Source organism: Sphaeramia orbicularis, chromosome 5, assembly GCF_902148855.1.
Source record: "Sphaeramia orbicularis chromosome 5, fSphaOr1.1, whole genome shotgun sequence".
NCBI classification, from domain to species: Eukaryota; Metazoa; Chordata; class Actinopteri; order Kurtiformes; family Apogonidae; genus Sphaeramia; species Sphaeramia orbicularis.
In genome coordinates, this window is record NC_043961.1 from 42,400,677 (window position 1) to 42,423,844 (window position 23,168).

The 23,168-nt window shown below is 41.2% G+C and overlaps 1 protein-coding gene across 1 annotated transcript in view; it reads left to right on the forward strand.

The window, feature by feature from the left end:
• The first annotated feature begins 427 nt into the window (after positions 1-427).
• The window catches only part of pdhb (pyruvate dehydrogenase E1 subunit beta), a 37,233-nt gene continuing 14,492 nt past the window's right edge, over positions 428-23,168 (forward strand). Inside the window, 7 exon segments of the mRNA XM_030134466.1 lie at positions 428-520; positions 604-663; positions 4,784-4,796; positions 4,799-4,891; positions 6,876-6,937; positions 7,111-7,133; positions 11,102-11,114. Of these exon segments, the coding sequence (XP_029990326.1) occupies positions 482-520; positions 604-663; positions 4,784-4,796; positions 4,799-4,891; positions 6,876-6,937; positions 7,111-7,133; positions 11,102-11,114 (303 nt within the window). The 5' untranslated portion in view covers positions 428-481.

The following is a 23,168-nucleotide window of genomic DNA, read 5'->3' on the forward strand; positions in this document are numbered from 1 at the left end:
ATTAACATTTTCTCTACATTACACATTCTCTACATTTTATTGTACACTTGGTGAGGTCAACATTAAAAAAAATCAAGAGAAAGCTTCTACTGTTATTTGGAAAATTTATTTGCATTTCATATTATTTTGCACATTTTGTTTGGAAAATTGGTGATCCAGTAGTAGCTATTAATATATCAAATATATGTAATTTGTGCCCAATGCTATTTTCCCTTTAAAAATTCCAAAAAATGTATTAATTATTTTCAAAATAAAATGAAGTATTTTGTTTTGACGTGTGGTCCTCCATACACCGCTGACAGCGCGTGTCCTTGGATTTTTTTTCCCCAATCTGACGCTGTGTCCCTCCCCCGTCTCTTGTAAACCGCTGTGATTGGTTCTATAGTCCAATACGTCATTAACGTAATCTGAAGCCCAACTCTGATTGGTTTTCTTCCGCTGTTGAAGTCACCACTTCCCTCCAGCAGAGGACAGGTTCAAGATGGCGGCGTCCCTGAGAAGCCTTCTTCGCCCAGGAAAGGTCCGGGCTTGGTTCGGTTTCCTTCTCTTTTTTACGCTAATCATTCATTCTTGACATTTATTGTTGTTTTATTGTCTCCGTAGAATGCCGTGTCGGCTCTCCGGCGGCGGGGATTTCACAGCAGCTCTCCGGCTGCGGTTCAGGTCAGCTAGCAGGCTAACGTTAGCTGCAGCTATTTGTCATGGTTATAGAAAGTTTTAAGAAGTAAGACTTTCAATCAGCAACTGCAGACCCAAAGGCATGCCTTTGGCATGGTCTCTGAAGTCCCAGTGGTTGTTCTTATTGTTCAGTGCTGTTGTTCGGAATGTCACCGATGTCCGGTGTCATCGTATCAGCTCGTTAATAACATAACTGACCTCTGTTATCTCCAGCACACGGACAATAATAAAATATCGCTGGTTTAAAATATATCTATTTATTTCAAATTCTGCATGTAGCTTTAACACAGTGTTTGAGTGTCTCATAATAGTGTGAATGATTATAGTTGATATTATTGATGCCTATCAATGTGAAATAGATTGTTTGGTGACGGATGATGTGAAACCACACATTAATAGAATAATTCAGCTGCGTTTTAATTGTTTTTCCCCCTGACCATTAAATGCCACTGTAATGGTATAAATCTAATATTGATAACATTAATTATACACAAACTAGTTTATTCAATGCTTGTGGCCGTTGAACTGAATTTGAGGATACAGCCTTTTAGTTTATACATTATATCAGAACAGATGAATGGTGTCTGTAAATGACACCAAAACACAGTAGATTTAGCAGAGGTTTGATTCCAGGACTGCTAGGGTTAAAAAATTTTCTCCATTGTGATCCCTGAGATTTATGTCCACACGTGCATTTTAAGGGGTACATGTGTCCATATTGAGTAAAAATATCTAAAACTCAGTGTCATTATCAGGACCGGGAGATTTCAATATATTTTTCCCACATTAATCTTCTGTATTTTTCACTGCTTAAGTATAGTTTAACCTTAGGATATTCATAGACTATTTTAGAAAGCATTTAAATCAGTTTACATTAGGGCTGGATGATATGGAAAAACTCAATTATAGGCTATCAGTTTGATAGCCTATAACCGGAGCTGGCTGAAGACTATAGCTTGCTAGTCTCTAACCATAACAAGTCTAGGTAGTGGGCTAGTGCTTGCTAACTATACCTAAAAGCCATTGTAGGGATGTAGTTATTAGTTACTTGCAAGGTTATTATTGTTAACGAAAACTAACAAAATGACGAAAACTAGAATTGAAAAAACATTTTTGGTAACTGAAATAAATAAAAAACTATAATTACAAGAAAAAAATGATAACTAACTGAAACTGTATTGTGTGTTGACAAAACTAACTTAAACGGATAAAAATTATGGAAAAAATTCCCTTCATGTCGTCTTTTGTCAATGTCGGATTGATACGAAATTGCTTTATATCACTTCAGCAATTTTAGCTAGTGGCACCATATGACACTTCACGGTCCGTCACTTCTTGTCACTTGTCGTTTAGAATCGTCTTCTCGTCCGAACTCTACCTGGAAACATGGAGACTAAAGTTGGGAGAAAGCAGGAGAGTCCTGTTTGGGATTTATTTGAATACAAAGGCAAAGAAGAGAAAAGATATGACAAAACTAAAACTAATATTAGAACTAAATTAAAACTAAGCATTTAGAAAAAACAAAAAGTTATAAAAACTAGCAAACCTGCTCTAAAAACGAATTAAAACTGACTGAATTAGAGAGAAAAAGTCAAACGAAATAAGACTATAATGAAAAAATTCAAAACTATTAGAAACTTGGTTACTTGTCTGCAACCTGTATTGCTTTGGGTTAAATACCAAGCTTTGAAAGTGAGTCTTTTGTGTTTATCGGATGAATTGATTAGTTATTCAAATAATCTACAGATTAATCGATTGTTAAAATTATTGTTAGTTGCAGCCCTATTTTGAAGACATCAGAAGGTTATTTTTGATTTAAATATGCTTTTTTTCTGTCAGAGGTTGAACATGACAGATATGCTGAAGAACATTATACGACTGTTTCAGATAAATTAAACGGGTACGCATATTTAAAATTAAACTAAAAGTCTGACCAGCAGGCAAAAGCTTTCAAGGTTTAAAAGAGAACGCAAGCAAAACAGACCAACTTCACAAAACAGTGCTGGGGGTATATACGTGGGAGTGTGTTCCATAACTGATGCAAACCGAAAATGAAACTTAACGAGCTTTGAATGTCCAACTCCTGGCTTCTATGCCACACCCTACTTTTCAGTAACCCCATCGCCTGAGTTCTTGGTCAAATTTTCTCACGAGGGAACACTCGTTATCTCCCGCTGCAGCCCAAACATTAGCATGTGTCCTTTGGATGCTCTTAGACCTGTGCTGTGTGCATCAACCTAACTTGCCATGGCTCTAGCGTGATTGGTTTGGTGCAGCGCTACTTAATTATGATTGGTTCTTCTTATGTCTATCAATACATGGAGAAATTAATTCTATCGAAATTGTACCGAGCGTGTCTCATTTTCTATTGAAAAGTTAGACTTAGACTTAGACTTCCTTTATTGTCATTGCACAAAAAAAGCACAGCAGTGAGATTTTGGCAACGAAATGCCGTTGCTTGGCTTCCGGAATCCACAGAATTAAAATATGGTCTATATAACTTTAAAACCAGCTAAAAAATAAATGAGTGCAATAGATGAGTGCAATAAATGAGTGCAATAAGGAATAAATAGATAAACAGAATGTAGACAGCAGAATAAAATAAAATAGTGCAAAACGGAAAAACCAGTATAATTTGTGTAAACAGAACAGAAACATTGTAGCAGCTGGGGGGGCTATAGCACAAACAGGAGGTAGTTATGGCGCATATTTTTATATTGAACAGAAATAATGTCCATATAGAAAAGGTGCACTGAGGTAAAGTTGTCCATCAGAAGGATATTGTCTGTGAGGTAGGTGGATGTGTGGGCGGGAGGGGGCGGGTGTTATTTGGTATTTAGTAGTCTGATGGCCAGGGGGAAGTAACTGTTTCTGAATCTGGCTGTTCTGCAGCGGATGCTGCGGAACCTTCTTCCAGACGCCAGGCGGGAGAACAGTCTATGCTGGGGGGTGAGTGGGGTCAGAGAGGATCTGGTGGGCTCTGGATAGGCAGCGGCTATCTGCAATGTCCTGAATGGTGGGGAGCAGGGCCCCGATGATCTTCTCCGCTGTCCTCACCACTCTCTGCAGAGACTTCCAGTCCGAGGCCCTGCAGCTCCCAGACCAGACGGAGATGCAGCTGGTCAGCAGGCTCTCTATGGTCCCTCTGTAGAAGGTGGTTAGGATGGGAGGGGGGAGGGAGGCTCTTCTCATCCGCCGAAGGAAGTGCAGGCGCTGCTGTGCCTTCTTTGCCAGGGAGGAGGTGTGGAGTGACCAGCTTAGGTTGTCTGTGATCTGCACCCCCAGGTACTTGGTTGTGCTCACGATTTCCACAGCTGTGTCGTTGATGCGGAGGGGTGTATGGCAGGGTCTGGATCTCCTTATATTGTGATGTATATCATTATTGTTTTATTGCCTAGTTTCCATACACGTACTTACTCAACATTCTGATGGGTTTTCATAACAAAATGTTCATGTAAATGACAAAATCCAAAAAAGCCTAATGAATTTAGCAAAAAGGAAATAGTAAATGTCCATAATAGAAAATAAAAAGTAGTGCTTGAATAAAACCAGAAATGGGAAATCTTCAACTCACATCAGTAATCATTTCTATGTGACAATTATTAAACCATAAAAGAAGACATTACAATTTTTCAGAATCATGTGTGGGGACTTTTGCATATGTGAATGGAAACTATTCAGCCCTTATTGGACATGATGGGAGTCAGCACTCGTGTTTGTGGAGTAATCAGCCTTTCAGTGTCATTTCTTGTCTTATTGGACTGTTCAGATGCTCTGTAGTCGGTGGTTTTACACCATCACATAGTACAACAGCATTTAATGAAGGAAACCTACATAATATTCAGATAAAAATGACTTTATACTGCAGACTTGGTACATTCAACAAATAATGATCTCAGTCTTTAAGGGTAGTATTGACAGATTGTTGTAAATATCAGATGTTCATCTGTGTGTAATGTGACACCATTTCCCCCTTTAAAAAAAAAAAAAAAAAAAAAAAAAAATGAAAAAACAAATTCCACTATGGGCAGCAGATACTGGATAGATGGGTTTAATTGAAACAGAACTGACTGAGTCTGACCCAGTCTGGTCTGTTTTTGGTCAGGTGACAGTCCGTGACGCCTGAACCAGGCCATGGACGAGGAGCTGGAGAGAGATGAGCGAGTGTTCCTGATGGTTGAGGAGGTGGCCCAGTACGACGGAGCACTACAAGGTATGAACAACAGGAGCATCAGTAAAGAAAACACAACAACGCACCACTAATCAGACAAACTGACACAAGTGAAAGTGAAACTTTGTCGCTCATTTACCTTTCTGAGCCTCCTGAGGCCAAATGCATTACATACCTGTGGCCCGATCAGGAGCCTGGAGGATGTTTTCAACTTCTGTCTCACTGACCGTGGACTAGACCAACCTCACAGAAAACGCTACGATACTGATCCTGCATTTGCGCGTATTAGTCGGGGGTGCACCGCTCCCACACACAGATGGGTCAGTCTGTGTTTCACTCCACCATGTCCATAAGACATTGCTATCTCATCAACGCCATGATCCGGTTCGATGACCTGACTATCCCATCCTCACGTCGCGGCATGGACAAACTGGCAGCGTTCGGACAGGTGTGGACTGGTAGAACAAGGGCAATTAACCGACAATTATAATTTAATCAAGCAAATTCTTTTCGACAATTAATCGTTAGTTGATTAATTGTTTACATCCCTACATGACACACTATTGCAAGGAAATGGAATATGGTAGATAATCATGCCGCTTTTTTAAGAGTTGCAACAAGTATTCAAGTCATTTAATTATTAATTTCATTAAGTAGCTCCAGCTTGCGCTGCTGTTCACAGCTGGGTCCTGGTGCTTATTGCCTCGGACAGGCACGTTCCTCCCCCGTTTTGGCACACATGGAAGTGGCACACCCGGACACACATCCTCTGGTGAATCAGAGGAATGAGCAGCGACCCAGTGAGGAACCAGCTGTTCATCCACACAGGTTTCATGGCTGTGGTTGAATATTGGGAGAGTCACCCTGTTCACACCTGTCCGAAGGCTGCCAGCTTGTCTGCACTGCGATGCCATGGCCAGGATAAGTGTTCATTGAACCGTATCATGGCATTGATTGGTTAGAATCGCTTTTGGACATGGTGGAGGGAAACACAGACTGGCCTGTCTGTTTGTCCCACATGCTGTGGGTTGCCTGATGTTGGAGCGGTACAGGAGGAGGCCTAAGTACACGCACAATATTTGGTGTCGGTCCAGGTCCCGGACAGAGCATTTTCTCAGGAGGTTGGTATAGCCTACGGTCAGTCTGGACGTCTTGTCCTTTGAGACAGAAGTTGAAATGGAAAAACATCCTCCAGGCTCCTGATCCAGGCCATAGTATATAATGGTGGTCCCGTGGTCACCCTGGTGGGGGGATACAGCATCTCCCCGCTTCTATAGATCCGATCCCCCGCATGACCTCCGCCAAGCTGATATCTCGCTCCATTGTGTCAGGAAATGTGCAAAGTTGAAATGCCCATTTCTTCTAAACTGCCCCTCTTCAGATCAACCTTTGTAAAACACAATTCAGGTTTTGTTTAAGTTCATGTGTCTTTTCGGTGCTAGTAAATGACCTCAGTGCTGTGCAGTACTTGTGTATATGGGGGTCTCTGCAGATTTGTGCAATGTGTGCTTCACAGTAATAAATGCAGGGTTTTTTTGATCTTTTGTAAAAAAAAAAAAAAAAAAAAATATCTACACATGAAATGGGTGAAGCAGTGCACTTGAAGGCTTTGTGCGACTTTTTACACATAGGGCACAAAGTCATATAATGTACACACCACTACATGTGCACGTGCAATAGTATTGTTTAAAATGCAAAAAAAAAAATCGTATTACTCAAATAATTGCTCAAATTCATCATAAAAATCATCTTGTTTTTACGAGATAGTTTTCTTGTTAATTCAGAAAAATGGAGCCAAATTAAATTTTTTTCAGAAAACAGTATCTGTTTAATTTGGAAAAACAGAGCAATTATTTTTTAGCTTATTTTTTCTCGAATTACGAGGTAATTATCTCGTTAATTCGGAAAAACTGAGCTGAATTTTATGTTTTTGTGTGTATGCAATTGCTTCCGTAAGTTTGTGAGCAATGAATGTAGGTTAGTTCAGGTCTTTTAATTGCGGAAACCAAACATGTTATATTTGCAGTGAGCAGAGGTTTATGGAAGAAGTACGGAGACAAACGGATCTCGACACTCCCATTTCTGAGGGTGAGAATTTTAATCATGTTAATAACTGTAAAGTTAATTAGAAAAGTATCCAGATGAATGGACTGGTTGAGGCTTTAGTAGTTCTCTCTTATACAGTCGTGTTGCTGTGCATTTGAGTGTTTTATCTCGTATCTGGTGAACTTGCCATTAACGTCACCTCTTCTCTGATACAGATGGGCTTTGCCGGCAGTGCTGTGTGTGCCGCCTGGTGAGTGATGATCACTGATGCTACTGTGTGACCGGTGACTTCGATCAGTCTAAAACACACACTGTTTAACCTGCCCTGTTCGGTTCAAGAACCTGCATGAGCCTCAGTCTGACCATATAGACTCCTGCACACATAGGGTCAATGTGGGGACACTACTGGTCAGTGTGGTACAGATGTATACGACAGAGCAGGTTGGATTTGCTCCATGAATGCTGCATGATGGACCAGTCCAGACCCTTGACATAACAGAGCCGTGACACTTCCATAGATTCCTGTTGTAAAAAAATGGGCGACGAAATATGGACCTACTTCCTGGTTATGGAGGGGGGCCGATAGTTCCAACTTGAGTGTAAGGGCGTTGGAACACATTCATCTATTGCAGCTGATCTAGCAACTCCAGCGCTAAGTTAATAAGATATCGTCATTTTTCAAATTATCAAGTGTTCCTGTATTAGGAGACATTTATATTTAGGGACCGAGCCGAAAGTAAGCCCTCTCACACAGTGAGAGGACTTGCCTGCAAGCAAGGCCCTATTGTTATTCGTTCGTTTTTATATTATTATTATTATTATTCACACACGCCCACTTGACCTGGATTTTGACCCCCTAAACATGCTTGAAAACTCACCAAATTTGGCACACATGTCAGGCCTGGCGAAAAATTTGATATAATGAAAAATTAACCCCATAGGTGCCAAAATGGCCCTCTCTAAGCGCACACCTATGTGAAAAAAACAGCAACAGCCCTACTGGGCTGGGTAGGAATGTCGTAGCGACATGAACCAATGCCAAAATGTTGTGTTGGATGAGCACTACAAATCATCCACTGACACTTATGACCTAACGCCAGCAGGAAGTTCGCATATGCCTTTCAAAATAAAATTCCTAAAACTAACTCCGATGACAACCGTATATCGTAGGGCTGTTGCAATTAATCGAAATTCGAGTTACGATTTCGATTATTAAACGCACACGTTACAAAAATTATGTAATCGAGAAAAAACGATTATAATTTTGAGTTGTTTTAATTCACGTGCACGCAAGCTCCCATGAGCTGCTCTGCCCTGCCCCCCCTCTAAGCTACTGCTGCCTGCTAGCCGGCAGGTCCACCCCAAGAGGACAGTTGGGACCAGCGACCTGGAAAAACGGCAGGAGAATCACAGCAGAAGTGCTTGGTAAACAAAAAAGGCAAGTCAAATTCAATTGTATGGAATCACTTTGGGTTTGATGAAGAAGACGAAGAGCAAAAACACATCACGTGCAAAAGTGTTTCGTAGTTGTGTCCGCACCGACCGCTAACACAACAAACCTTTGAACCATCTAAAGTTTAACCACCGCCACCTTTATCATAATCTTATGAAAAACTAAAACACATAAAAACAACTCCGTTTACAACTTCGTCCACAATGCAATTTTCAGTCTCCGAATCTCTTTACGCTGCAACTCCCGTATTAACCTAACCTAACCTGTATAACCCTAACGTGCGTATTCTATACATGGCTGATGTATACAGAAGGCTGAACTGAAAACCTCACGGCACGCCACTGAATTTACTATGTTCATACTACATTGAACATACTTGAATTTATAATTTGCACTTTACGTGAGTTTTTTTTTTTATTGCTACAGTTCTATGGCAAGTCTATAGCAGTTTAATTACAGTGCACTATTTATTTACAAAAGGAACACTTGAATTTACAGTACACTTATTTGCATTCAAAGATTTTTTTGTTTCGTACAAAAGTGAACATACTTTGTTTTAGTGGTTAAAAGCTTTATTTATGTTTAAAGAGTATATTTTACATTGTTTTGCAAGAAAAAAGTAAACAACTTTAAGGTTAACAAATAATCGTTTTTAATAATCGTGATTTCAATTATTGCTAAAATAATTGTGATTTTTTTTTTTTTCCTATAACCGAGTAGCCCTAGTATATCGTATGACTTCTAAATAGCACCAAAAGATAGAGTGACCCTCCTCAAAAAAGTGGTCTCGCACTTTTTTCGGAACTGTCTTAGTGTTTTTTTTTAGAAGCCCGCAAAGTTGCGATGTTTGGAACTCATTTTTCACTTTGGAGTTTTCCCCCACATATCTACACTTCACAGGACTCAGCACAACGCTCACATGCAAAAAATTTTAACATGCGATGTACGGTTATTGATTTATAACTATTTGTTATTTTCATACTTTTTTCCACTTTAGACTGCCATTTGACCCCCTTAACATGCTCCAAAACTCACCAAATTTGCCATGTATGTCATGGCTGGTGAACACTTTCATACAATATCAAAATTAACCCCTTGGGTGCCAAAATAGACTCTGTAGCGCCACCTATGTACTAAAAACACACAAAATCTGCCCTAGTGGCCAGTAGGAATGTCACAGTAACATGAAACAAATGCCAAAATGTTGGTCTGATTGAGCCCGACAAATCATCCACTGACACTCATGAGCTAACTCCAACAGGAAGTTGGCAATCTACCTTTGAAAGTTACTCTATGTTTCTGCAATTACTGCTTATTCATTACAGACTTTTGAATAAAAAGTTATACCTCATTAAATTCCCACAAGTCTGCAGAATCCAAAAGTGAAAGAATTTTTCAGATTCGACCTACGGTTATGGAATTATGGCGATTTTTTGAAGACTATGTTTAGTTTAACTTTTCACAATGACAAAGTCCCTATAAAACTCTTCCTGTGCAATGATTGTAAGTGTCTGTCTATAGTGCAGTGGTTAGAGTTGCTGCTTATTGAACAGAAGGACCCTGGTTCAAGACTAGGTGATACTGGGAAATTTTTTTTTTTTTTCCTCCATTCATTTTAAAACAGGTTTACTGCATTATATTGTGGATATTGGACATTTTGCAGACATTACAAAGTACATGGAGTACATTTTTTCTAAATAAACCCCTATTAAAATAATACATAATGTCTATTACATAACTTCTTTTCATTTTTATGACCAAACGCTCAACTGTTTGTACAAGTTTCTTCATTCAAAGTACTCTTTCTCACAGACACACTGCTCAACACAATAGGGTTTTTCCAAAATAAAAGCCTTAAATGTGACAAATCATCACTTTTATACTCAATTATTCATACAATTTCAATTCATTTTTCAAACTGATTCTTTCTCTCACATACAAAACAAATGTACATACACACAGTAGGGTTTCCAAATAATAATAAAATAATAATAAAAGTCTCATGTAAAGGGTGATGGTGGTTTCAGCAGAGGGTCGCTGGTGTTCTGTAGATGTAAGGAGGACGGACACTAAAGGTGGGAACTGGTATCGGGACGGAGAGGTGTGAGTGGAGCTGAGGTGTCTACAGTCACGGGAGGCGGATGGCGGGGGAGGCGGAACGCTCAGTGCAAGGTCCCGCCCCAATGCTGCTGCAGCTTTAATGTAAATTCTGTTTTCTTTGGTATATGTTAGCATTGTATAAATTATATCTTAAACAGCTGCTATGTTCGATTTTCAGCTGTAGCCCTATAGTTAGCTAGCTTGACTTTGCCAGCTGTTGAGATTTAACCACAAGAGATAGATAGATGGATGGACGGACGGACGGACGGACGGACGGACGGACGGACTTTATTCATCCCAAACTGGGAAATAGCAGTGTAGCAGCAGCATGACACACATTCAATACCAATACAGTACCACAGCAAACATGAGTAAAGAGAATATAACACAAGAGCAAACACCATACACTGTTCACCATAAATTAGTATAAATATCTGGTAGAATCTGGAAAACTGTAATGTACTGAAAAAATACTGTAATGTGCTAGAGATAAAACTAAGGTGCAAAACAAGTTAAATATTCCAACCGGAAATGTGCAAAAAGACATTCAAGTGCAAATAGATTAATGACCAGAGACCTCAGACAGAGGTGAGTTTATTGGACAGAGTTATGGCATGTGCAGGAAAGATTTCCTGTATCTATCTGTTCGACAGCGGAGCTGCAGCAGTCTTTGGAGAAGGTGCTCCACTGTCTGTCCAATGTGTGGTGAAAAGGGTGCTCATCATTGTCCATGATGGAGATCAATTAAGTGTCCCTCCTCTCCACTACGGTCTCAAAATGGTCCAGCCTCAGTCCGATTGCAGAGCCAGCCTTCTTGATAATTTATCTAGTCTATTGGTGTCCTGGCTCCAATAGACTGGGACTGACTGCTACACCAACAAACAGCCCCTCAGACCATGGAAACTGGCCACAACAGAATGATCTCCAACATCTTGGTGCATATGTTGAAAGATCTAAGCTTCCTCAGGAATAGTCGGCTCATCTCCTTCTTGTACGCAACCTCAGTGTTGGATTTCTGTCCAGTCTGTTGCCGATTACCACCCCCAGGTATTTGTACTCCTCCACCTCTTCCACAGTCTCTCCCCTGATCCTTAGGGGGTGTTAAGGCATCCTCTCCTTCGTGAAGTCAGCCACCATCTCCCTGGTCTTGTTGACATTCAGGCCTCAGGTTGTTCCATTCAGTCCACTCCACAAAGTTGTCTACCAATTTCCAGTACTCCCCCTCCTCTCCCTCTCTTATACACCCCACAACAGCTGAGTCATCAGAAAACTTCTGCAGATGACATGACTCAGAGTTGTGTCGGAAGTCCTGTGGTGTATAAGGTGAAGAGGAAGGAGAAAGCACAGTCCCCTGGGAGCTCCTGTATCACTGTCCGTCCTGAGCAGTGTCCTGTCTGATGTGGTGGTCAAATTGTGGCCTGTCCTGTCAGGAAGCCAGTAATCCAGGAGATCACTGAGCCACTGACACCCATCACCTGCAGCTTCTCACCCAGTAGCAGAGGCTGGATGTGTTAAAAGCAATGGAGAAATCAAAGAGTGTGATCCTCACAGTGCTTCCTCCACCATCCAGGTGCATATGGCTCGTTGCAGCGGGTAGATGACAGCGTCATCAACTCCAAAGTGGCTGATATGCAAACGGCAGAGGGTCTAAAAACATCTTCACCTGAGGCCTCAGCTGGGCTAAGACCAGTTGCTCTAGAACCTTCATGGCATGAGAGGTGAGAGCCATTGGTCTGTAGGTGGCCAGGTCAGATGGAGCTGACTTCTTGGGGACCAGAAACCAGGCAGGACGTCTTCCACAGCACCGGTGCTCTCTCCAGACTCAGGCTTCAGGTTGAACAAGTGGTGCAGTAGTGAAGACAGCTTGGTGGCACAGGTCTTCAGTATCTTGGGTGAGATGCCATGAGGGACCTGCAGCCTTCCTCTGGTGAAGTCTCTTCAGCTGTCTCTTAACCTGGCCTGTAGTCACTGTCATAACGGGGAGCGTGCTGTTGTCTTCAGTGGAGGAGGAGAAGGGGGAGGAGGAGAGGTGCTGCAGGAGAGAGTGAGGGGGGAGGGGTTGAAGTGTGTGGGACAGTGGTGGGTGTGCAGGAGTCAGGGGGGGATTGGGGGGGGTGACAGTGGGTGAGCTAAACCTGTTGTAAAAACCGGTTTAGCCGGTTTTCTCTGTCCAGGCTCCCTGATGTCTCTCTCTGTCCCTCCCTTCATCCCTGTGATGTGCTTCATTGCAGTCCACATGTTCCTCATTGTTCTGCTGGAGTTTGACCTCCAGCTTTCTCCTGTATGTGGCCTTGCATGTCTGAGGTCCTCTGAGTTCATGCTGCACTCTCCTCAGCTCTTCTCTGTCTCCAGACCTGAAAGCCCTCTTCTTCTTGTTTAGAAGAGCTTTCAGGTCATCGGTGATCCATGGCTTGTTGTTGGGGTAACAACCCATGGTCCCGGGCTGGCATGGTGGTGTCTTCACAGAATTTTATATATTAAGTGATGCAGTCAGTCATGTGGTCCAATCCCCCACAAGCTGATCACAGAGCACAAGCACAAATTATGGAGTTTTTATGATAAGGTAACGCTAGTGGGTTTCAGTGGGTTTTATTAGGCCCGAGCCGAGTAAAGCCGGTGCAGGGCCTATTGAGTCTGCAGTGGGCGCATGGGGACGAAATCGCCAGTGACACGGTTGCCTTTCTCCACTGTCGCCACTCTCACACATATTCACATTCACGGCACTGAGACGTTTCCGAAGATGTATATGAAGTGCACAAATAGAATATTTACACCTGCTCAGAATGAATGGGAGTCAATGGCCACACCCAGTCGGGGTCAGTCATGTGGGTGTAAGTGCACGACACGTGACCTCTGACCCCACAGACATGTGGGGAGCTCGAGAGCTTTCAAATAAGGCCAAATATGTGGTTGCCATGGAAATGGCTATATTGTTCTTGCTCAGATTATTATTAGGGACCGAGCCGAAAGGTAAGGCCCTCTCACACAGTGAGGGGCCAGAAAAAAAATCAGAAAAATTTGATAAAATGTAAAACTTAACCCCATAGGTGCCAAATGAGCTCTCTAGCGCCCCCTAGATACACAAAAACAGCCCTAGCGGCCAGTAGGAATGTTGTAGAAACATGAAACCAATACCAAAATTTTGCTCTCTCAAGCCCGAAAAATCATGCACTGATCATCATGACCAAAACTGCAACAGGAAGTTCAGAATTTGCCTTTCAAAATAAAATGCTCAAATTGCAAACTTCAGTAAGAATGTCGTAGACACATGAAAACCAATGCAAAACTTTTGTTTAATCGAGCCCAACAAATCACGCGGCTGACACCTATGAGCTAGCTCCAACAGGAAGTTAGCAATATGCCTTTCAAAATAAAATTTATAAACTAACTCCAATGACACCGTTTGTCGTATTGACTTCTAAATAGCACCAAAAGATACGAGGGCTGTTCAATAAGTTCATGGCCTCACCCAGAAGTACTAGTTGTTATAATACAGGATGTTACATTCTTTCGTGATGGGATAGTGATGCTTGAACATCGATGGACCAAGTGCATTGCTGTAAATGGAGATTATGTTGAAAAATAAAATATAAATTACCAGTCTGTGTTGTTCTGTTCTGGGTGAGGCCATGAACTTATTGAACGGCCCTCGTAGAGTGAACCCTCTTCAAAAAAGTGACTTCACACTTTTTCCATAACTGTCTTAGTCTTTTTTTTTTTTTTTTTACAAGCCCACAAAGTTGCAATGTTTGGAACTCATTTTTTCTCTTTGGAGTTTTTCCCCACATGTGACATATCTATCTGTTTACGGGACTCAGCACAACTCTCACATGCAAAAAATTTTGAGATAGGATGTACGGTTATTGATTTATAACAATTTGTTTATTTTCATACTTTTTCCACTTTAGACTGCCATTTGACCCCCTTAACATGCTCCAAAACTCACCAAATTTGCCATGTATGTCATGGCTGGTGAACACTTAGATTCAATATCAAAATTAACCTCTTGGGTGCCAAAATGGACTCTGTAGCGCCACCTATGTACTAAAAACACACAAAATCTGCCCTAGTGGCCAGTAGGAATGTCACAGAAACATGAAACCAATGCCAAAATGTTGGTCTGATTGAGCCCGACAAATCATCCACTGACACTCATGAGCTAACTCCAACAGGAAGTTGGCAATCTGCCTTTCAAAGTTACTCTACGTTTCTGCAATTACTGCTTATTCATTTCAGACTTTTGACACAGTTATACCTCATAAAATTCCAAAGAGTCTGCAGAATCCAAACCTGAAAGAATTTTTCAGATACGACCTACGGTTATGGAATAATCGCGATTTTTTTAAGAGTATGTTTAGTTTCACTTTTCACAATGACGAAATCCCTATATAAAGCTAAGTGCTGCAGCTTTCCAAGTGTCTGACAATAGACCAGTGGTAAGAACTGTGGTCTATTGTACAGGAGTTCGGGGTTCAAACCCCAAGCATGGCAATGATCCCCCCCCTCACATTTTAAAACAGGTTTTGCTGCATTGTATTGTGGATATTGGACATTTTGCACACAGTACAAAGTACACGGAGTACATTTTTTCAAAATAAAACCCTTATCAAAAATAATACAGGGGTTGGACAAAATAATGGAAACATCTTAAAAAATCAACAAATTATAATTTAATATGGTGTAGGTCCGCCTTTTGTGGCAATTACAGCCTCAATTCTCCGAGGTATTGATTCATACAACTTGTGAATTGTTTCCAAAGGAATTTTAAGCCATTCTTCAGTTAGAATACCCTCCAACTCTTTTAGAGATGATGGTGGTGGAAATCGACGTCTTACTTGAATCTCTAAAACTGACCATAAATGCTCAATAATGTTGAGGTCTGGGGACTGTGCCGGCCATACGAGATGCTCAACTTCATTAGAATGTTCCTCATGCCATTCTTTAACAATTCTAGCTGTATGGATTGGGGCATTATCATCTTGAGGTGAAGGTGTTTCCATTATTTTGTCCAACCCCTGTACATAATGTCTATTGAATAGCTTCTTTTCATTTGTTATGACCAAATGCTCAACTGTTTGTACAATGTTTCTTCGTTCAAAAGTACTCTTTCTCACAGACACACATTCACAGCACTGAGACCTTTCCGAAGATGTACATGACATGAGCACAAATCGCATACTTACACCTGCTCAGAATGAATGGGAGTCAATGGCCCATGCCCAGTCGGGGTCAGTCACACGTGTGTAAGTGCACGACACGTGACATCTGACCCCACAGACGTGGGGGAGCTCGAGAGCTTTCAAATAAGGCCAAATACGTGGTTGCCACAGAAATGGCTATATTGTTCTTGCTCAGATTATTATTATTAGGCCCGAGCTGAGTAAAGCCGGCGCTGGGCCTATTGAGTCTGCATGACGCATGAGGAAGAAATCGCCAGTGACGCGGTCGCCTTTCGCCGCTGTCGCCACTCTCACACATATTCACATTCACGGCACTGAGACCTTTCCAAAGATGTACATGACATGTGCACAAATCGCATATTTACACCTGCTTAGAATGAATGGGAGTCAATGGGCCACGCCCACTTGGGGTCAGTCATGTGGGTGTAAGTGCACGACACGTGACATCTGACCCCACAGACATGTAGGGGACCCCGAGAGCTTTCAAATAAGGCCAGATATGTGGTTGCCATAGAAACGGCTATATTGTTCTTGCTCAGATTATTATTATTATTTTTTTCTTTATTATTATGAGGCCCGAGCCGAGTAAAGCCGGCATAGGGCCAATTGAGTCTGCAGTGGGCGCATGGGGACAAAATCAGCAGTGACGCGGTCGCCTTTCGCCACTGTTGCCACTCTCACACATATTCACATTCATGGCACTGAGACCTTTCCGAAGATGTACATGATATGTGCACAAATCGCATATTTACACCTGCTCAGAATGAATGGGAGTCAATGGGTCACGCCCACTCGTCGTCAGTCACATGTCTGTAAGTGCACGACACGTGACATCTGACCCCACAGACATGTTGGGGACCTCGAGAGCTTTCACATAAGGCCAAATACGTTGTTTCCACGGAAACAGCTATATTGTTCTTGCTCAGATTTTTTTTTTCTTTTATTAGGCCCGAGCCGAGGTAAAGCCGGCACAGGGCCTATTGAGTCTGCAGTGGGCGCATGGGGGACAAAATCGCCAGTGACGCGGTCGCCTTTCGCCACTGTCGCCACTCTCACACATATTCACGGCACTGAGACCTTTCCGAAGATGTACATGACATGTGCACAAATCCAATATTTACACCTGCTCAGAATGAATGGGAGTCAATGGGCCACGCCCATTTGGGGTCAGTCACATGTGTGTAAGTGCACGACACGTGACCTCTGACCCCACAGACATGTGGGGAGCTCCAGAGCTTTCAAATAAGGCCAAATATGTGGTTGCCATAGAAACGGCTATATTGTTCTTGCGCAGATTACGCCAATGGGAGCACGTCCAACGTAAAGTTTGTTGTAGAGCCATGAAAATCGGTACACAGATTCATCATGAGGAGACAAACAAAAAATATTATTATGGCCACGCCCTTAAACCAACCCTTAATCGGCCATATTGGATTGAAATTTCCAAAATGCTGAGTCAGCGTTTTTGCTGATGTTGTATTTTAACTATCTCCTCCTTGGCCATTTGGCCAAATGAGCTCAAAATTGGTGTACTGTATCTAGAGAAGTGGGGCATCAAAAGTTAGCCAAATTCTTGGGATCGGTGTCACCGTTTTTGTGTTACGAAATTGTAAACTTTGCAAAGTTTCTTCGGGAATTTACCATTACAAAAATTGCTTCAGCTCAGACATACGAACACCAATTTGGCTCAAATTTGACTCAGACGTCCATCTCCCTGGCCTACACCCATTTATTAAAAGAAATTGAAATTTTGCACTATAGCGCCCCCTACAAATGTACATTGACAAAAATGACATGAGTTCGGACATACGAACATCAATTTGGCTCAAATTTGACTCAGACGTATATCTCTCAGGCCTACACCCATTTTTTCAAAAAATTTGAAATTTGGAGCTATAGCGCCCCCTACAATTTTACCTTTACGAAAATTACTTCACTTCAGACATATGAACACCAGTTTGGCTCAAATTTGAATCAGTTGTCCATTTCCCAGTTCTACACCAATTTATCAATAGAAATTGCCATTTTGCTCACTAGTGCCCCCTACAAATTTACCTTTACGAAAATTGCATCAATTCGGACATACAAACACCGATTTGGCTCAAATTTGACTGAGTGGGACATCTCGCAGGCCTACACCCATTCAACAGAATAAATTTAATTTTAGCTGCCTAGCGCCCCCTACAGATTTACTTATACAATAATATCAGTTTGGACATACGAACACTGATTTTTCTCAAATTTGAGTCAATTGTCAATCTCCCAGGCCAACACCCATTCATCGGAAGACATATAATTTGGTGCTAGAGCGCCACCTGCTGAATGATAGACATACTTCTACTGGACGTGCCCATGGCGAGGGCCTTTAGATGCCACTTGCGGCTTTAATTTATTTTTTTTCCTTCTCCTGCGCTTTGACCTCAAATGTGACCCCTTGAACATCTACTACATCACCAAATTTTGTCCAAAATTCAGAAGTGCGAGAAATTGAATTTACATATAGGTTTCGTAGATGTCGGTAAAGAAATGTTGCGGCAGCGCCCCCTTGAAAAGTTGTAATACATTTTGCCAATGGGAGCAAGGCCAATGTAAAGTTTGTCGTAGAGCCACAAAATTGGTACACAGATTCATCATGAGGAGACAAACAAAAAATATTACTATGGCCACGCCCCTAAACCAACTGGAAGTCGGCCATATTGGATTGAAATTTCCAAAATGCTGAGTCAGTGTTTTCGCTGACGTCGTATTTTAACTATCTCCTCCTTGGGCGTTTTGCCGAATGAGCTCAAAATTGGTGTACAGTATCTAGAGGAGTGGGGCATCCAAAGTTAGCCAAATTTTTGGGATCAGTTTCACCGTTTTTGTGCAAGGAGGTCGCAAATTTGCATACTTTTTTCAGAAATTTGCCTTTACAAATCTTGCTTCAGTTCGGTCATGCAATCACCAATTTGGCTCAGATTTGAATCATTGGTCAATCTCCCAGGCCTACAGCCATTTATTGGAAGAAATTTAAATTTTGCATCATAGCGCCCTCTATAAATTAACATTTACAAAAATGACATCAATTCGGACATAGGAACACCGATTTGGCTCAAATTTGACTCAGACGTCTTTCTCCCAGGCCTACACCTGTTTGTTAAAAGAAATTGAAATTTTGCAGTACAGCGCCCCCTACAAGTTTGTTTTTCAAATTTTTTTATTAAAATTGCTTAAGTTCGGACATACGGCCACCGATTTGGCTCAACTTTGACTCAGACATCTATCTCCCAGACCTACACCCATTTATCAGAAAAGTTTGAAATTTGGAGCTATAGCACCCCCTACAACTTTACCTTTATGATAATTGCTTCAGTTTGGACATACAAACACGGATTTGACTCAAATTTGAATCAGTTGTCAATCTCCCAGGCCTACACCCATTTATCAAAAGAAAATGCCATTTTGCTCAATTGCGCCCCCTACAAATTTACTTCCACGAAAATTGTATCAGTTCGGATATACGAACACAGATTTGGCTCAAATTTGACTCAGTGGTACATCTTGCAGGCCTACACCCATTCGAAGTAACAAATTGAATTTTGGCTGCATAGCACCCCCTACAGATTTATTTATACAAAATTTTTTTCAGTTCGGACATACAAATACTGATTTGTCTCAAATTTGAGTCAATTCTCAATCTCCCAGGCCTACACCCATTCATCAGAAGACATAAAATTTAGTCCTAGAGCACCACCTGCTGAACGATGGACATACTTATACTGGACGTTCCCGTGGCGAGGGCCTTTAGATGCCGCTTGCAGCTTTAATTTTAGTTCTGCTGAACCTAGTGGTGTTTGGTGAAGTTTTTCAGCCTAGGTCGTGCTAATAAGGAGGAGAGTTGCTGTAGAGCTGAGCTCTGTCAAATAAAGTTCATTAAAGTTATTATTCATGAGGAGAAACTTCTGTAACTTGGTGTTAGTAGTATCAGTGTTAGAAAGGTTCCAATTAATTATGTTGATTATCATCCTTTCCTATATGTTGGAATAGCTCCCCGTCACTTTAAGACGCAATGCGTTATGGGTAACATAGTAATAACAGAAGTGTACAGAGATTGTTGTTGTCTCATCTTCTAACTTTCTATCGTGTCGCACTTAACTCTTTCCCCGCCAGAGCATTTTCCAGTGAGTTGGTAGGCAGCGCCAGCCTTTTTGGTCATTTTCACTAATATTTGGAGGCTCACAGAATATGTTGTGTTAGGAGTATGTGAACACTGAATACATCAAAAGAAAGAACAGACCTTCAACTTTTAAACACAAAAAACAATTTTATTCTATCTTCATTCGTTCGTGAGATATAAACATTTGAATATTGGTCATTTTCAGGAAAAAACTGAATTTTGAGCAAAAAACTGAGAAAATTGCCTTTTTTTCAAAGATATTGATTTTCAAGATAAAACTGATTTCCTACTTACATTTTTGACTTTCTTCTTTGCAAACAGAAACACTGTATTCAAAATCACAAAATAAAATAATAATAACAACAATAATAGTAACAAACAGCTGTAAGATATCCCATCATTCCACAAAATGTTAGAGGAATCCACATCAAACTTTACACCGAACATCTTCTAAAGCACCAGGTTCCTTATAAACTTTACATATTTACATACACCAATTATAAGTTTTTCACATATTAGTTTAGCTTTTTGATATAAACAGTTCAATATTCGTCATTTTCAAGAAAAAAAGAAACAAATTCACTAAATACTGTAGATTTCTGGCCTTTCCTTGGTTGCACCACATCCTCCTGTTGGACCAGCTGCTGTGTTTGATCTGTAAATAATTATATGGACATCGAGTTATTTATCTACATATGAATATATGTATTTATTTATTTCATACTAAAGTCAAATAAAACAGTGTCTTACTGTGTCCCTGCTGACATTATGGAGCTGAACCACATCTGTTGAATCTGTCCACAGTCTGAATCTGAACTCTTACAGATGCAGACTAGCTGTCCTTTGTCTTGTCCCACCTCTGTGTGTCTGTCTTCTCCTTGAATGTCCTCTATAAATGTCTCTTTTCTCTTCCTCCTGTCTGTCATTTTCTCCGTGTCGCTCCGTGCTCTTCCTCTTCCTCATCTCCGTGTCGGACCCGAGCCGATCCGTGTCCGTCTCCCTCACCTTCTATTTGTCCGTTCCTGTCTCTAAATGGTTCTTCTGTAACTCCATCATATATTGAATTGTTGGACTCTGTCTCCATAATCATCTTTAAAGCTTTTGAAACTGCGTGCGGTTCCTGCACAGTCGGATTTCCTCATTTACAGTGACTGGCGCTGTATGCGTTGCCATGGGATACGGTGACTCTAGTGCGAAAATGTTAAACCCGGTCCTTCATTTTTCCGAAAAAGCTACTTAATTGTTTATTTTTGGACTAAGAAAAGTAATTCACATGATCCGCAACAGCTCCAACTACAGTATAACAGTGAAAACACGGATTGACGGAAAATCTCATCATTGGCGGGGAAGCATTGGGAAGCAAATGACGGAATATCTCGTCAATGGCGGGGAAAGAGTTAAGTGTTAGTGTGCATGTTTGAATAACGTGAGTACATTATTATTTCTGTATTGTTGCTTCTGTGTGCTTGTTTTATGATTTATGATGTCTGAGTGCTGCCGTTTACCTGCGTTCTATTGCTGCGCCGCCGTTTGATTGACATTGATTGAATATGCTGCTGCTGGCTAGTTTAGTTTCGGTTTCGTTCATCCCATGTCTTAAGCATATTTTCACTCTTTCTGTGGTATAAAATCAATGTCTGAATGTGTTTGAGACTGATACATGTTTGCTACAAGTAACGGCAAGTTATCTGCTACTCACACTGGTGTTTGAATGTGTATGAATGTTTGGTGGTGGTCGGAGGGGGCATAGGCGCAGATTAGCAGCTACACTTCCGTCAGTCTGCTCCAGGGCAGCTGTGGCTACAGATGTAGTTTACCACCACCAGAGGGGGAATGTGAGAGCGAATGAATAATGGATCTTCTGTACACGCTTTGAGTATGCGTTCATAGAAAAGCGCTATATAAATCTAATCCATTATTATTATTTGTTACGCCAGGTCTATAGTCAGTCCGACCACGTGTAGTTTATAGGTGCCTACATTAATGTATGTTTGGCAATAGTGGTCTGATTTTTAATGTTCGGTTAACTCATTCAGTGCCGTTTACAACTACAGAGAATATCATTTGAGTCATTGTTTAATCTTATCAGTGACTGTGCAGTTAGTATAAAGAGGATATTATTCACTTTGTAATGTTTAAGACATGCATTCATTTGATGTTGTTCATCAGTACTGTTATAGTATTGTATTGTATTCTAATTCTGTTATTGCAGTAATGTGAGATGCTTGTATTTGGGTAATACTAATACTCATTTTATCTCTGTTATGTGTACAGAGCCACACACACTTACACTCTGCCAGTGTTAAAGCACATGCTGTATAAGTTAACCCATGCCTGTACTGTGCCCAGCTTCCTTCAGTAAACTGTTTAAACTGTACTCAAACCTCCTGCTTCTTGTGTCCTGACCGATGCCGCGGGGGCGAATGAAGCATACACACATCAAACTAGCCTAATACAGTCCATCAGTAACCCTCACCCACAATCAGACTCGTATATGAATTCTGTTGAGTTTTGAGTTTGCTAATGTTGAGTTTTTAATGAGTTTAGCGTCCATGCAAATGCTAACATGCTAAGTTAGCCGCTATGCTATCCGTTGGTTAATACCATTATTCTGTGTTATCAGGCGAGCAGAGCTTGGCAGGCACACAGTGCTCACACAGCTAACCACTGTTTTGTGCTTGTACCACAGTCCTAAAATAGTAAAACTTCAATATGATAAATTGTCTATCTCCTTATGAGTACAACACAGTTGCAGAATGAAGGAACTTGTAAAGTTAGCACCACTCATGTAAGTAGCCTACCCAAGCTAACACAAACCATTCCCCCCAAAATGTAAGTTTTCAAAGTATAAAATGCAGTCCTTTCAGCGGTCAACCCCGCTACTCAAAAGTGTAACTGACACAATACATACAGAAGTGCAACAATGGTTGTGTGTGTTTTATTTTGATATTACCATGCAATAATGCACTCACTGCTGCCTGTCCCATAGAAGAACCCATGGGCAAGCAAGGTGCAGGCCCCTGAGCCCCAGGAGCCCAATGGCCACCCCCCAGGCACTGTCAAAGTTTAGTCTTCAGTTAATAAAAATTGCTACCCCTCTCTGCCTTGAATTGAAACAGGCTGAGTATTATACACTGGGAAATTGTGTTGTATATAGATGTGTTTGACAAATGAGTTTCTTTTAGTAATACAATGTTTGCCTTTCAATCCTACAGCTGATTGAAAATTTTGATTCTCTTTACCCTGGTACCAGCCCCATGCACATTCTAGGAGACAAACTTCAGTGTGCTCATGGCCTGACTGCATGCAGATCTGTTTTATTCTCACATGCATTAAGTGTGTGCGTTGTTTGGATTGTGGAGATGTGCTATTGTGCATCCATGT